The 15,523-nt window shown below is 41.4% G+C and overlaps 1 protein-coding gene across 1 annotated transcript in view; it reads right to left on the bottom strand.

Moving 5' to 3' along the window:
* The window catches only part of ITK (IL2-inducible T-cell kinase), a 74,077-nt gene extending 66,396 nt beyond the window's left edge, over positions 1-7,681 (bottom strand). The window contains exon 1 of the mRNA XM_011947667.1: positions 7,392-7,681. Coding sequence (XP_011803057.1) covers positions 7,392-7,529 — 138 coding nt within the window. The 5' untranslated portion in view covers positions 7,530-7,681. The remainder of the gene's footprint in view (positions 1-7,391) is intronic.
* Positions 7,682-15,523: the final 7,842 nt, after the last annotated feature.

The following is a 15,523-nucleotide window of genomic DNA, read 5'->3' as shown; positions in this document are numbered from 1 at the left end:
TGTAGTCCCAGCTAGTTGGGAGGATCGGTTGAGTCTGAAAGGCAGAGGTTGCAGTGACCCAAGATTCTGCCACTGCATTCTAGCCTGGGTGACAGAGCAAGACCACGTTTCAAACAAACAAGCAAACAAACACTCGTGCAAAAATCTGGGGTGTTTGAAACAGTGGGAACAGCTAATGCAAAGATCCTGCATCCTGAGAATGAGTGCCATTTTATGTGTGTGTCTCACTTGTCTCACCCTAGTCCTGGCCCTGTACAAAGGCCCTGCACGGACCTTGAGCTTTGAGTGCTTATGGTTCAGGAAGAAGGCAGATGTGACAGAAGCACATACAGGGAGTGTGGTGTGAAGCGAAATAAAGAAGGCAGGCTGGGACCACAGGATGAAGGGTCTTGTAAGTCACAGTTGAGAATTTATTTAAATACCCTAAATAGCCATGGAGGGCTTTAAGGTAGAAAGTAGTATCTGATTTAAAATTTTAAGGTTCATTCTAGGTGTTGTGTGGATAATAGACGGTAAAGAGCTTCAAATGTCAGCAGGAGCCCAGCTGGAAGGCAACTGAATGACATGGGAATGAAGAGAAGAGGGCCCATGACTTCTCGATGTCTCAAGCAAAAATACCTGGGTAGTTTTAAGAATATTATCTACATGGCCAGGCATGGTGGCTCATGCCTATAATCCCAGCACTTTGGGAGGTTGAGGCAGGAGGATTGCTTGAGCCCAGGAGTTTGAGGCCCGCCTGGGCAATATAGTAAGACCCTGTCTCTACAATTTTTTTTAATAGCTGAGCATGATGGTGCATGCTTCTAGTCCCAGCTACTCAGGAGGTTGAGGCAGAAGGATCACTTGAGCCTGGGAAGTTGAGGCTACAGTGAGCTATGATCACACCACTGCACCCCAGCCTGGGAGACAGAGCAAGCCTCTGGGTCAAAGAAAAACAAAAAGAATATCATCTACAGAGGGTTTAGCTGTAAAAGGCAAGGAAGAAAGGGTAAGACAGGGCAGAGGAAAAAGGAGAAAAGAGTTGATTAATTCTCTTAAAAAGAGTTGAAGGCTGGGACCCGGCCCTCCTGCTGGTTCCTACATGTGCCTCTCTGACCCAGCACTTAAAATTCCATCCACCTGAATACCTGAATCTTCCTCTTCCTTGTTCAAGAATAGGCCATACACTACTGCCTCCAGGGAGTCTTTGTTACATGTTCCTACACCCAGTAATCTCCCTTTTGAAGTCCTATGTCACTTGCCTTGGTCTCTATTATTTGGGCATTGAATCTTTTCTATTTGAAGTTCATTTGTGTCTCTAACCTCTCCAGCTGAATCTATACCTTATGTCCTTACTCCCTCCTTTCTTTTCTCCCTTTCTCCTTTTATTCCTTCCACAAATGATGCATGAGTGAATAGTGTGTGCCAGACACTCTTGTAGGCACTGGCGAGGCCATCTTTATCAACTTGGGTGCCTGCTCTCATAAAGCGGATAGTCCAATGGAGGGTGAGGTGGGGAAATGACATGAATACATCGTTACATTAAAAGATGAGTAGTTACAACTTCAGCATGTGCTGTGAAGAAAGGACACCTGGTGCTATGGTAGAACAGGACAGGAGGACATGACTTAGTCTAGGGACATCAAGGAAGGCTTTCCCAAGTAAGTGACACTTAAAATGGAGGCTTTAACATTGAAGAAAACCTGGGGTGGTTGGATCCCAGAGATGAAAGTGAGACAAGAGCTGAGACAGATGAGACCATGTGGGAGATTCTGGTAGTGTCCATCCTTAGGGCAATGGGGAGAGCCGCTGGAGGGACACATCAATTTCTGATGAACGTCTTCAGGACTTGACTACAGTCACATGTGAAAAGCTGGTGCTGGCTGCCATGTGGAGGATGAAGTGGCAGGCAGGGGTGAAGCGGGTGCAGGGAGACCATGAGAGGTGGTAGCAGTCCCAGGAGAGAGATTCTGATAGCTTCCACTAGGGAGGTGGCTGTGGGAATCTGGGGAGATTCTAGGGGAACTTTAGGAGGCAAAACTTGCCAGGGCTCCCTCTCTATCTCTCTTTATTTTTATTTTTATTTATTTTTTTGAGACAGGGTTTTGCTCTTGTTGCTCAGGCTGGAGTGCAATCGCACGATCTCGGCACTCTGCAACCTCTGCCTCCCGGGTTCAAGCAATTCTCCTACCTCAGCCTCCCGAGTAGCTGGGATTCCAGGCACCTGCCATCACGCCTGACTAATTTTTTTTGCGTTTTTAGTAGAAACGGGGTTTCACCATATTAGCCAGGCTGGTCTCAAACTCCTGCCCTCAGGTGATCCACCCTCCTCAGCCTCCCAAAGTGCTGGGATTACAGGCGTGGGCCATCGCGCCCGGCCTCTCTCTCTCTCTTTTTTTTTTTTTAAGACACATAGCAGGGCTTCTTGAAGTGGATGAAGACAAAGATTTGTCCTGGGGTATATGTGGAAAATGTAGAGGTCCTAAAATATTTCATTGCAGAAGACCCATTTGGCACAGGGTACCAATTTTCAGGACTGTCCTTTCCACTGGAGACTTCAGAGCAAGAAGGTATTGCATACCTTGTAAAAAAGGTGACTTCCATCTTCTTAAAAGGAAATAAGATCTAAGATCATGAAGGAATGTTTAATTATTTTATTTTATTTTTGAGACCAGGTCTCAGCCTGTTGCCCAGGCTGGATTACAGTGGCATGATCGCAGCTCATGGCAGCCTCAACCTCCTGGGCTCAAGGGATCCTCCCACCTCACCGTCCTGAGTAACTAGGACTACAGGCATGCACCACACCACATCTGGCATTTTTTTTTTTTTTTTGTAGAGATGGAGTCTCACCGTGTTGCCCAGGCTGATCTCAAATTCCTAGGCTCAAGTGATCCACCCACCTTGGCCTCCCAACATGTTGGGATTACAGGTGTGAGTCTCTGCGTCTGGCCTTGCTTAGTTATTTTAAAAACATAGGCTGGGCGCAATGGCTCACATCTGTAATCCCAGCATTTTGGGAGGCTGAAACAGGCAGATCATGAGGTCAGGAGTTTGAGACCAGCCTGGCCAATATGGTGAAACCCCGTCTCTACTAAAAAAAATATGAAAGTTAGCCGAGCGTGGTGGTGTGTACCTGTAGTCCCAGCTACTCAGGAGGCTGAGGCAGAAGAATCACTTGAACCTGGGAGGCAGAAGTTGCAGTGAACTGAGGTGGCACCACTGCACTCCAGTCTGGGCGACAGAGCCAGACTCTGTCTCAAAAAAAAAAAAAAAAGTAAATAGTTTTTTTAGAAGATTACACAGCATTATGTAATTTACACAAAATCACACAGATCATATGTGACCTAGTCTTTGACCCAGATCTGTCTAATGCCAGAAGCAGTGTTTTTGACCACTATGCAGTAATGTTTTCAAAAGCAAGGAAAGGTGACCATCTCCCCACCTACCATCTTTAATTTAGAAAGGATGCTTGCTACAAGCAGGAGATGGTTCTGTTGTTAGATCAGACTGCAGGCTAAAGGGAAGAGGCCATGAAGAGTGGAGACCCTCACCCAGATGCTGGCTGGAATGGTGATCATAACTGTTTCTCTGGTTCCATGTAAATGATAATGACTCCCACATCATAAGGAGCACAGCACACTTGATCCCTAAGGTGGAAAGAGTCATCAAAACAGGAGAATCTTTCCAGTTCTCCAGAGGGGCTTTCAGAAGATCAAGGTGGTGCTTGGGCAAAATTGTGAGTGATAATCACCTTACCATGTAGCAATCGGTAAGAAGCTTAAAACATACTTTTCTCATGAAATACTCAACATCACTTGAAGTAGGCAGTGTTGGAGTCCTTACTTTACAAATAGGACACAGGCATAAAGAGGTCAAATGTCTGGTCTGAGATCCCACATCTAGAAAGTGGCCACAGGAGCCACACCAATCTATGATGCTTTATTCCCATCTAGGCTGCCTCTTCCATCCTGTGCTTACTCAAAGCGCCTGAGGCTCTTCACTTTCTTTTTACCACTGAAAAGGATCTGATATCAGTCATGTGCAACTAAGTATGCTGCTTAGTTGGTGGCTACCTCTTCAAGGATCATTTGTTCTTAGGCTTGCCAATGATGTGCTGGACTTGGCTTGTACTGGCCTGAGGTAGCTGATTGTTAAATTTTCAGGAATTTGTGAACCAGCATACTTCACATTGGTAGTTTAAAATGGGCCATGATGGGAGTATTTACACCAAAGGAATTGGCAAACACTATGAATCAAGGCTCCCCAACAAGCCCCATACTCGGATTCCTAAGCATTTACCAGCACACCCATGTGCCCTTATCTCTCATTGCCCTCTGTCATAGAATTTCCGGCATCAGGGACTACTTGGAAAAAAAACTGACAGGCACAGGAGAGCCTCTGAAATCACGTCTGTCTGCAAGGCACCACCTGCCAAATCTATGCTTCTTTCTGGCTCACTGCTCCAGCAAGATAAAGGCGCTTCTTGGCCCCTCTGAAAACACTTGCACATCTCAATAGGGAAAACAGGCATCTAACACCAGAACTAAATCCATGTTAAAGTAAAAGCCTCAATCAATTAGTATTATAATGACAATAGGCATGATTTTTAAGGTTAGAATAAACATACTAGATTTATAGAACTGCAGAATATGTTCTTGAGTATGTAGAAGGGTTATTTTTCATACGGTGTCATAAATTCATAGAATATGAGAATTGCAGGAATCATAATTTTACAAACGAGAAAATAGAAAAACAAGCTCTGACACCCTAAGAGGGGCAATAACTGGCCAAACAGCTCATGATGCATGTATATCTACCCCACAAACTTGTATTTAGACACAGAATAGAAGGAATCCAGGACCCTGATCTTAGCTTGACTTTGGAGAATCCTTAAATATCTCCCATAATTTGAAAATGAATTGTTATGACACCCTGCTAGCTTCTGTAGAGACGTGAAAGGGATACAAACAATGGTTAATTTTTACTAGATGCTTACCAGATGGCAGGGCCTATGCTAAGTACCTAATATATTAAGTTGAATTGTTTGAGACTTCTAATACCTGATATTTGACCTACCAAATAATTTCAAAAAGTTCAGCCTAAAGACATTACACCTCTGAGTCTTTGCCATCTTCCTATGAAATGGGTACTATTATCACATCCATTTTACAGATTGAAAGTGAAGGCTTTAATTTAAAAACGAAAATGTTCTTCCCACAGGTGTAATGTTATTTACTTATGAGTAATATTAATGCACTCTTGTGTACAAATTGGTGGCCCTAAATGATGTAGTATACATAAGACATGAACAATAATAACTCACATATATTACCTTTTTCAGTGACCTTGGGTAAATTTCTGATTTATCAATTTCTGTAATAATTAAATAATTAAAGAAATACTTTAAAAATGTTATTTATAAGTGTAAAAAAGACATTAGAAAATAAGAAATTTGAGGTTTGGACATGTATTCTCTGTATCTTACATGGAAGTATTAGAAACTACAGCCTAGGGCTCCCCAGAATGAAGTAATTGTCTTGGAATTTTTCATAATGCTCAGATAAAGAAGTAGGGTGATTTTACAACCTTGTCTACTTGCAAATTATGACCAATAAAATTCTGAATTAAGGCCATCTGGTTTTGTGATTATTTGCAAATAATATTGAGCTGAATTCACAAACAGTTTGCAAATAGCAATTGGGCTAAGGAATTATTAGTACTAACTAAATAAGATGATACTATGTTGAATCAGGAAAACAAACTGGTGAAAACTGTACAATGGGCTTTGAAAAAAATATTGAAAGGTACATGACTGTTCTTTCAATATGAAACAAAAACTTTAAATGTTCCATTCACAAAAAAAGCATTGAGTAATGCCATGTGATTTCTTAGCTCTACATGATAAATCCCCCAAGTTCACACACTGGGCTCCTGGCCACCTGGCAGAGGCCTCGCATATGATTCCATGTGTTTTCTGATTGACTGGTAAACTGTTATTAGTAAGAGTCTGATAACAAGACAAGCAATTCTTTTCACTTTTAAAGAGGCAGCACTATTTCGCCTGCAACTTTTTTTTTTTTTCTTTTGTAATTCACCAAAGACATGCAACACCTGCAACTTTAAAAAATGAGGCATCCATAGACTCTATACCCAGCCTCACCTCCTTTGGAGCTCCATCTCATGAAATGCTTTAAAGCCTGGCAGGCCAAAGAATCCCAAACTCATGCCTCCACCTACTAAGTCAGACTCCAACAAAGCATCAGAGCACTTTTGTTTCTAAGTGACCATCAGGCACCTAATATTATTTTCCCTTCAGTAAAATATAAGTGATAGTCCTTGTCCTACCCCACTAATGATGTAAAAATAATATAACCATACAGTAAGGAATCAAACATGCTTTGAAAAACTGCAGCATAGGGCTAAACAAGAGCCACTGCATAAAGCAAAGAAGTTTTAAAGAAGAAAGGGACCTTGAAGGTTGTTATTTCCAGTTTTTTCCTTTGATAAAGAAAGAACCTGAAATAGGGGGTAGACATTTGTCCAGATTGGATCACCTACTGAGAAGTAGTTTGGTCCCCTGACCCGTTGTCCAATGCTTTTTCTACCAAACTACATTATTAGGATTATTCCTGTTGCTTTTGTTATTACTGATGTTAAAGAAGCGTGAGACTATTTTGAGATACAGAGACAGACTGACCTAGCTAAGCAGCCATACTCTTCTGGGTAAGAACCGCTGGTCTGCACTGTAGAAACTTTGTTCTTAATAAACCTGGTGTCCTAGGAAGTCTACCAAGAGATAAAGAGGCTTGCCATTGTGCCTTACAACTTTTAGACAATTAAATGCCTGGGGAATCTTATTCCAAGATCGGGCAAGTGATGAGTATTGAGACAGACAGAGTTATTCATGAAAACATTAACACGGAACCCCAAATTTAACCATTCTAAACACCAGTTTCTTCCACTAAAAAATAAGCAAGCTGGGGTAGATCATCCCATCGAATACTAATGTTGTATTAATCTAAGTTTCATTAAATTTAGTATGTTTCATTAAATTTAGTATGTTTCATTAAATTTGGTATGTTTCATAGAACGTTCAAGTTTTAACGAATCATAATACTTGCAACCTAAAATGTTATTAATAATTTAAAAATCAAACATAATCTTGCACAGGGAAAAAGCTGATGAATATTAAATTTCCAGTTTTTAGAACTGAAATCGCCTTGCACACCATTTCACCTCCTGACTCCTCTCTGCATTCTCCTCTGATTACTTTTACTGTACTTTTTATGTTGTTACAACAAGCATGTTTGTGTTTCCTGTATTCTATTGTATGCTATGTATATACGTTTGCATTAGCCCAGTCCAAACATAAAATACTATGCGAAGAAAGACAGATTAAACTGCTCACATACCCCATGACGATCCTCAAAGTATGCCAGGCTGGCTTTGGTTAACACAAAGAAGCGGACTTTAAAGTTCGAGGGAGAAGTTCTTCTCTTTTGTTGGGATTTCTTGATGAGCTGTTCTTCCAGGAGGATAAAGTTGTTCATGATCCAGTTCTTGAAACGTGATGCACCTTGGGCATCACCTCTCAGCACAACCAAAGGAAAGAGTTTTGGGGCAAAGAATGCAATGTGGAGGCAGTTGATCTTCAGAGAGCTGCTCAAGGGCAACTTGCCTCCAACGTTATCTTTCTATCAACATTCAGCCAACATAGTTGAGCTTCTCCTCTGATGTCAAAGGCCATAACCACATCCTTTCAAAATTCACAAAACGAGAAAGCATATGTAAAAAATACATACAGTCTTTGCTATACGGCTCGAAATGATATCTGAAAAACTGTAGACTCAAAATTATGGTAAGGATTACAGTTTATAGTTCCTGGTTTAATCTATCCAGCAGTTAAAATCTGTAGCACAAGGGGTAAGGTCAATGTGTGGTTTTGCTTACCATGATATACTCAGCAACCATCACAGTGCCTGACACATAAAAAAGATGTTTAAGAAAAATTTGTTGAATGGATCATCACCAAATTGGGTTGGACAATTAAAAGAGGTAATGAGCACAAAACCCTCACACATTAAAATGAAGAAATATGTTGCTGAAGTTTATTAGTTTTTAAGATTTAAATTAAAGCCCATAGAAATTTCTCAGTGCTACATATAGATGATTGCCTTTCTGTCCTGACATTTTGTGGAACAGTGAAAAATAAGCGAATCCTTCAGAATGGCATAATAAACAAAGTATATATGGGCTTTGAAAGCAGACAAACTTGTGTTGGATTCCCAGATCTGTGACTTACTAAGCTGTTTCTCTTTGAGCAAGCTATGCCTCCTCTGATCCTTAGCTTCCTTGTGAGCGTCCCTTGGAGGACTGAATCCCATACGTCTTACGAATGATGGGTGCTAATCATGTATGTTGCCTTAGAGTTAGTACACAGTTGAAGTACAATGTGCGGCCTTTACCTCTACCATGTTAATAATCAAGAGATTTTAGTGTAAGCAGAGATGGCATGTACTGGGTAGTGATAAACAATAAATGAAATAATCATTCTTGCTGTATAAGAGTGAAATTCTCCAATGTTTGTTTCTAAATGTAAATTACCAGACAACAGCCTTATTTTATTTCATATACTGGATGCCCCAGCATAATCAAGACACTTAGGAGGGTAGGGTACAGGTATATTTTAAATGACCTCCCCTATTCTGAGATTTTAAGACATATGTGTGAAAATACACTGCTCAAACAAGATAGTTTTTTTTTTTTTCCCTGAATATGGGCTTGAGGTAGGGATTGCTACTTTTCCCAAATATCTACTCTCTCCTTCATACTAGAGTAACTGACTGAATCCCTGATGGTTTTCTGGCCATCTGGCCATCAAGAATAAAGACTACAATTTTTAGCCTCCCTAGTAGCTAGGTGTAGTTGTATGACTGTCTTCTGGTCAACTGAATGTAGCAGAAGTGGTGTGCACAACTTCTAGGAAATTTCCTTAGTGGGATCTGTCATCCCCTTTTCTTTCCATTTCCCTACTGCCTTCTGACTAGAATGTTGAGGTGACAGTTGGAGCTGAAGCAGCTATCTAGTATCATGAGGTGGAAATTGAATGTTGAGGACAATAGAGTATAAGATAGAGAGAGCCTGGGACCTTGGTGACCATGGATCTTCCATGCCAGTCCTGGATTACCTTTTTTAACATCTATTTTCTAAGTCTCAGTTATTTTGAGGTTTCTGTCACTACCAGCAAACCTAGATAATACAGTGTTATCTTCTCAAACTAGACTACAAACTCCCTTGAGAGAAGTACATTTTATACCCGCTTGGTTCAGATGAAAAGATTTACAGACTTCACAAAGTGTTCTCATCCGGAAAAACAAAACATCATCAGTAGCTGCTGCAATCATTAGGAATCTTTCATTTGCTCAGTCTCCATGGAGTGCCATCATAAGTAATTTTATTCTCTTTCTCATAGAGCCATCAAACCCACTGACTCGGAATTGTCTTTGCCAACTTTAAATTGTAAACTTAGGAAGCTCAATATTTTTTTTCTCACTTTATGGAAAACATAAACAAAAAAAAATAGTCCCTTTGTTTGTTTTTGTTTTAAAAAGTTCACTTCCCAGAAGCCAAATTCAAGGAGCTCCCGCTTGCCAAAGATGGAACAATTTAAGTATCAAAAGGAGTAATAATTGCCATGAATTGAAGAACAGCAAAAACTTTAAAGCAATGAGTTCAAAAGAGAATTGAAAAAAGCGTCCCAACCTTTTGATCACTTTTGGAGAATGCTGAAGAAACAGCTTGTTTTTCTGAAAACTGGAAACAAAGGAAAAGAATAAAACATGTTTCCTGCTTTTCTTGAAGAACTATCTTTCAATTCAGTAATCAAGTATTTAATGAGGAAGCCCTTTTTTTCGGAGAAACCAATCAATGAAGGAGTGATAGAATATTATCATTTTGCAATGCCAATGAAATAATAAATGTAGGCAATGATCATCAACGGCTGTTAAAATTATTATGCAAAAAGTCAATACGAAAATGTATAACTGTCATATGAAGCTGACAACACTGTAACACGTTGATTAATCTTAAAAGAATGACAACCAGATGTTGTATGTCTCCTGAGGTGATGCAAGATGAAGTACACAAAACCAACAACTCAGGAGTCTTGCCAAGAGAAAACAAAATCAAACACAAATCTAATCAAACTTCGAGATACAAATTCGAGTTTACAGGAAATACAAGAGATAAATGAACCTGACAAATGACACTGTGGAGATGCAATTGGATAAGTCCAGAATACAAGACATGCTAAGGACAAATGATTCAGTGTCAGTCACAAATAAGTCATAGAGGGTGGGGCACAGTGGCTCATGCCTGTAATCCTAGCACTTTGGGAGGCCAAGGGTGGTGGATTGCTTGAGCCCAGGAGCTTAAGACCAGCCTGGGCAACATGGTGAAACCCTTTCTCTGCAAAAAATACAAAAAGTTAGCCAAGCATGGTGGCACACACCTGTAGTCCCGGCTACTCGGGAGGCTGAAGTGGGAGGATCACTTGAGCCCAGTGGGTGGAGGTTGCAGTGAGCTGGGATTGCACCACTGTACTCCAGCCTGGGTAACAGAGCCAGATTCTGTCTCAAAAAAACAAAAGCAAAACGAAACAACAACAAATAAGTCAGAGGGAGAACCCTTAGGTTAAAAGAGACTTTCAGAGACATATGAGCATGTTTGGACTTTGGATTAAGAGTCAAGCAAATCAATTGTATAAAGATGTTATGAGACAATTAGACACATCTGAATGCTAAATCAATGTTTGATAATACTGAAAAACTTGTTATTTTTAAAGATGTAATAATAGGCTGGGCACGGTGGCTCACGTATGTAATCCCAGCACTTTAGGAGGCTGAGGTGGGTGGATCATGTGAGGTCAGGAGTTCGAGACCAGCCTGGCCAACATGGTGAAAGCCCGTCTCTACCAAAAATACAAAAGTCAGCTGAGTGTGGTGCTGTGTGCCTGTAATCCCAGCTACTTGGGAGGCTGAGGCAGGAGAATCGCTTGAACCTGGAAGGCGGAGGTTGCAGTGAGCCAAGATGGTACCACTGCATTCCAGCCCAGGCGACAGAGCAAGACACCATCTAAAAAAAAAAAAAAAAAAGATGTAATAATGGCACTATTATCATGTTAAAATAGTCCTTATTTTGCATAGAAACGTACACTGAATTATTGATAAAACAGTAAAATGTTTATGATTTGCTTCATTATAATCCAGTGGAGGGGGAGAAATCGGTAGGGGAAGGGATGAAAAATGTTTGACCATGACTTGACAATTGCTAAATCTGGCTAATGGGTACATCCTTATTCTACTCTCCTTGCACTGATGCACGTTTGAAAATTTCCATAATAAAAAGTTAAGAAAAGAAAAAGAGGCTGGGCGTGGTGGCTCACACCTGTAGTCTCAGCACTTTGGGATGCTGAGGAGGGTGGATCACCTGAGGTCAGGAGTTCGAGACCAGCCTGGCCAGCATGGCAAAACCCTGTCTCTATTAAAAATACAAAAATTAGCCGGGCGTGGTGGCAGGTGCCTGTAGTCCCAGCTACTTGGGATGCTGAGGCAGGAGAATAGTTTAACCTGGGAGGCGGTGGTTGCAGTGAGCTGATTGTGCCACTGCACAGAGCAAACCTCCATCTCAAAACAACAACAACAACAACACAAAGAAAAGAAAAAGAAAGCCCAGTTCAGTTCAAGGTAATAATCAAAACTCCAAACATGTATTTAAACTGATGCTTTTCCTTAACTTTAAATGGGTTTGCTTCAGGATTTGAAGCACGTTGGCTTTTCCACCATGTCCTAACCTCTCTTTTCCCACACACAAGCCTGGTGTCTGACCCACCTGAGTTGGAAGCTCAGGCTGGAGGGAAAAGAGAAAGAGGGGCAAAGGCTGCAACGTTTGTGAAGTTGAAGCAGTAATCTGGGGATGATGTCCTTGGGATGTGGTGGATGCACAATTGCTGCTTTTTCTTGTATGTTTCATGTGCTTTGTTGTTTTTAGAGATTTTTCAGCTGAAGATTCTGACAACTGTTCCCCTGATGTGGGAGATGCCACTCTTCTTGGCCAATGAGCCCAACCCTCAGCCCTTGGGCTTCAGCTGTTCCAGCTTCCATCAGGATTCAATTGCCCATTAGGTTGTCCTCTTGGGTAAAATTTCCTTGAAAATGAACCACAGAGGCTGTGCATGGGGGCTCATGCTGGTAATCTCAGCACTTTGGAAGACTGGGGTGGGAGGGTCCCTTAAGCCCAGGAGTTCAAGACCAGCTTGGGCAACACAGGGAAACCTCGTTTCTATTAAATAAAAAGAAAAAAGAGCCAGGCACGGTGGCTCATGCCTATAATCCTAGCACTTTGGGAGGCTGAGGCAGGAGGATCACTTGAGGTCAGGAGTTCGAGACCAGCCTGGCCAACATAGTGAAATCCTGTCTACTAAAAATACAAAAATTAGTTGGGTGTGGTAGCATTCGCCTGTAATCCCAGATACTTGGGAGGCTGAGGCAGGAGAATTTCTTGAACCTGGGAGGTGGAGGTTGCAGTATGCTGAGGTCGTGCCACTGCAATCAAGCCTGGGGGACAGAGTAAGACCCCATCTCAAATAAAGAAAAAAGAAATGGAACCGCATACCGCTTATTCCCTCCCATAGATCTACTGGAAGACTCAGGCCTCCTTTCCCAGCCAATGATGGATATACCATTTGCCCCAAGTAGAGGCCCCTCTTCCTCTGACACCAAATAAGTAGCTCTTCCACAAACTTTCACCATTATGTTTCTCCAAGAGGGATTTAGACACTAGTCCTTATAGCTGCAAAACTCTGGAACTCACACCAAGCTCACTGAACAGTCTCTTAAAGTTCCTTTTGGTTGGCTTCTGGTAGATAAGCACCCACCCGCCTTCCCCTGTGGGCTAGAGGTGAGAGGAAATGCACAACCCCCAACATTCTCTCTCTTGCTTTTTCATACCTTGTTTTCTAAAGGCTGGAGGTGGGCAAACGCTATCACTGGCAGAATCTGTTTTGCCTCTTAATGTGTCAAGTATGGATGGAGGTACTTCATTCCCTTTATTATATTAATATAGGGCTTTGGGGCCTCAACTGAAACTGGGTTGGAAAAAACCTAATTTAACCCAATTTCTATAACAAAGGAAAAACCAATTCAACCTGGCACTGCTGGGTCCCCTGGTATTTAACGACGACATCAGAGGTTTTGGTTTTCATTCCTTAGTTCTGGGCTGGTTTCACGCATGGGCAAGCTTGTCCTCCACGGCAGCAAAATGGCTGCTGGGCTGACATCTTATCAGTGGAGCTAGATCCTTTTCCTCATAGTTCCAGTAAAAGTCCCAGAATTTTGAATCATTGGCCTAACTCAGATGATATGCTCACATGTACCTCAATCATTAGAGCCTAGGCAATGGAATATTCAGTTGACCCATTCCAGGCCTGGATGCAGTCCTGGATCTGGGAGTGGGGTGGAGTCAGCCCTATCCAGCCACATGGACTTACCCATCCACAGATGGGGGAGGGATGGTTCTCTGAGGAACACTAGAGTGTTTCCACTAGAGGAAGGGGAACGGCTGCTGCATCAGTGATAAATGATTGCTCTCTTACTGTCACCTAAAACCCATCTTCATTGCTTTATCTTTTGAAGTCCTACAACTCCAACCTTCTCTAGTCCGGGAGCTTGCCCTTCGGATAACTGCAGGGCCCTCTTGTGTCCAGGCCAAAGAGATCCTTCAGCTGTCCTCTTCGGATGTGGCTGTGAAGCCCTTTAATTTCCTTGTGGTTCCCATCCAAACTTAATCAGGTTTATTAATATCCATTTAAGAGTCATACCCAGAATATTCTGGCACATATATAACTTATTTCTTCTGAAAACAACAACAACAACAACACCTTCTGTTTGCTAGAGCTATCAATTCTAAGGGTGAAAAATAGCATGAGCACAGAGAGGTATCTGTAAAAGATGTTATTGCAGTTTTTTTTTTTCTCTCTTTTTGAGACGGAGTCTTGCTCTGTCACCAGGCTGGAGTGCAGTGGCGCGATCTCGGCTCACTGCAACCTCCGCCTCCCAGGTTCCTGCTATTCTCCTGCCTCAGCCTCCCGAGTAGCTCGGATTACAGGCGTGTGCCATCACGCCTGGCTAATTTTTTGTATTTTTAGTAGAGATGGGGTTTCACCTTGTTAGCCAGGATGGTCTCAATCTCCTGACCTCATGATCTGCCCGCCTCAGCCTCCCAAAGTGCTGGGATTACAGGGGTGAGCCACCACGCCTGGCTATTGCAGTATTCTTTTTGTAACGGAAAACACCTGTCTGTGCACCAATGAGAGACAAGTAAAATAATCTATGGCGCATCCTTACAATGGAACACTACAAGGTTTTGGAAACAAATAATGTATATTCATAATGTATCAACCTAAAAAACTTCAGGATATATTGTTAACATGGAAAAGCCACAGAACAATATGTTTGGCTTGTATGTTTTACGTTTTGTTTTTACATACAAGTCATACATATTGTTCTGTACCTTTTCTAGGTGTATTTTATTTTTATATCAATGTATATTTAAATGCACATGGTGATATCAGGAAGTTTGTATATCAAAATTCCAGCAAATAAAACTGGAAAGGTAAAGAAATGTTTTGCTTTTTAATTTACAAAATTTAAAACATGATAAAATGGAAGGATTTTTTACTTTCCAATTTAAAATAAAAGAAAAATGATTTGTCAGAAATCATTGGTTTGATTTGTAGAAGACAATAATGACTGAAATGGCTAGTAAATTTGGAGTTAATTTTTTTGCAATAGATATATTTCTGATAACAAAAGTAAAGTATATTCTTGGTGGAAAAAGCAGACCAGCAATTAAATAAAAATTACATCTAATCTCACCCTTCAGAAATAATCAATGTTAATATTTATTTTACATTCTTCCAGTATTTTTTCAGAGTTAAATTTAATATTTACTTAGAATAATCATTTTATCCCAGCTCCTGGATCAGTTACCTCTTTCTACCTGTAGACAGTTTCTGCTCTTTTTTTTTTTTTTTTTTTTTTGAGACAGAGTCTCCATCTGTCACTCAGGCTGGAGTGCAGTGGCATGATCTCGGCTCACTGCAACCTCTGCCTCCCAGGTTCAAGCGATTATTGTGTCTCTGCCTCCAGATAGCTGGGATTACAGGTGCGCACCACCACGCCCAGCTAATGTTTGTATTTTTATTAGAGGTGGCGTTTCACCATGTTGCCCTGGCTGGTCTCGAACTGCTGGCCTCAAGTGATCCACCCGCCTCGGCCTCCCAAAATGCTGGGATTACAGGCGTGAGCCACCGCGCCCGGCCTGATCTTTATTTTTATCTTTAATGTTAAGTGTTTTATTGTGTGTGTGTGTGTCTGTGTGTGTGAATTTAGCTGCAAGTTTCTTCAATGTAACATTAAATTAATAATATGTAAACGGAGGCAGGACATCTCATGATTTGTAAACAGAGCAAAACAGGGAGCCGAGA

Source organism: Colobus angolensis, unplaced genomic scaffold (assembly GCF_000951035.1).
Source record: "Colobus angolensis palliatus isolate OR3802 unplaced genomic scaffold, Cang.pa_1.0 Scaffold27, whole genome shotgun sequence".
Lineage (NCBI taxonomy): Eukaryota > Metazoa > Chordata > Mammalia > Primates > Cercopithecidae > Colobus > Colobus angolensis.
Note: the sequence above shows the minus strand (reverse complement) of the source record. Positions and strands in the feature narration are given on the sequence as shown.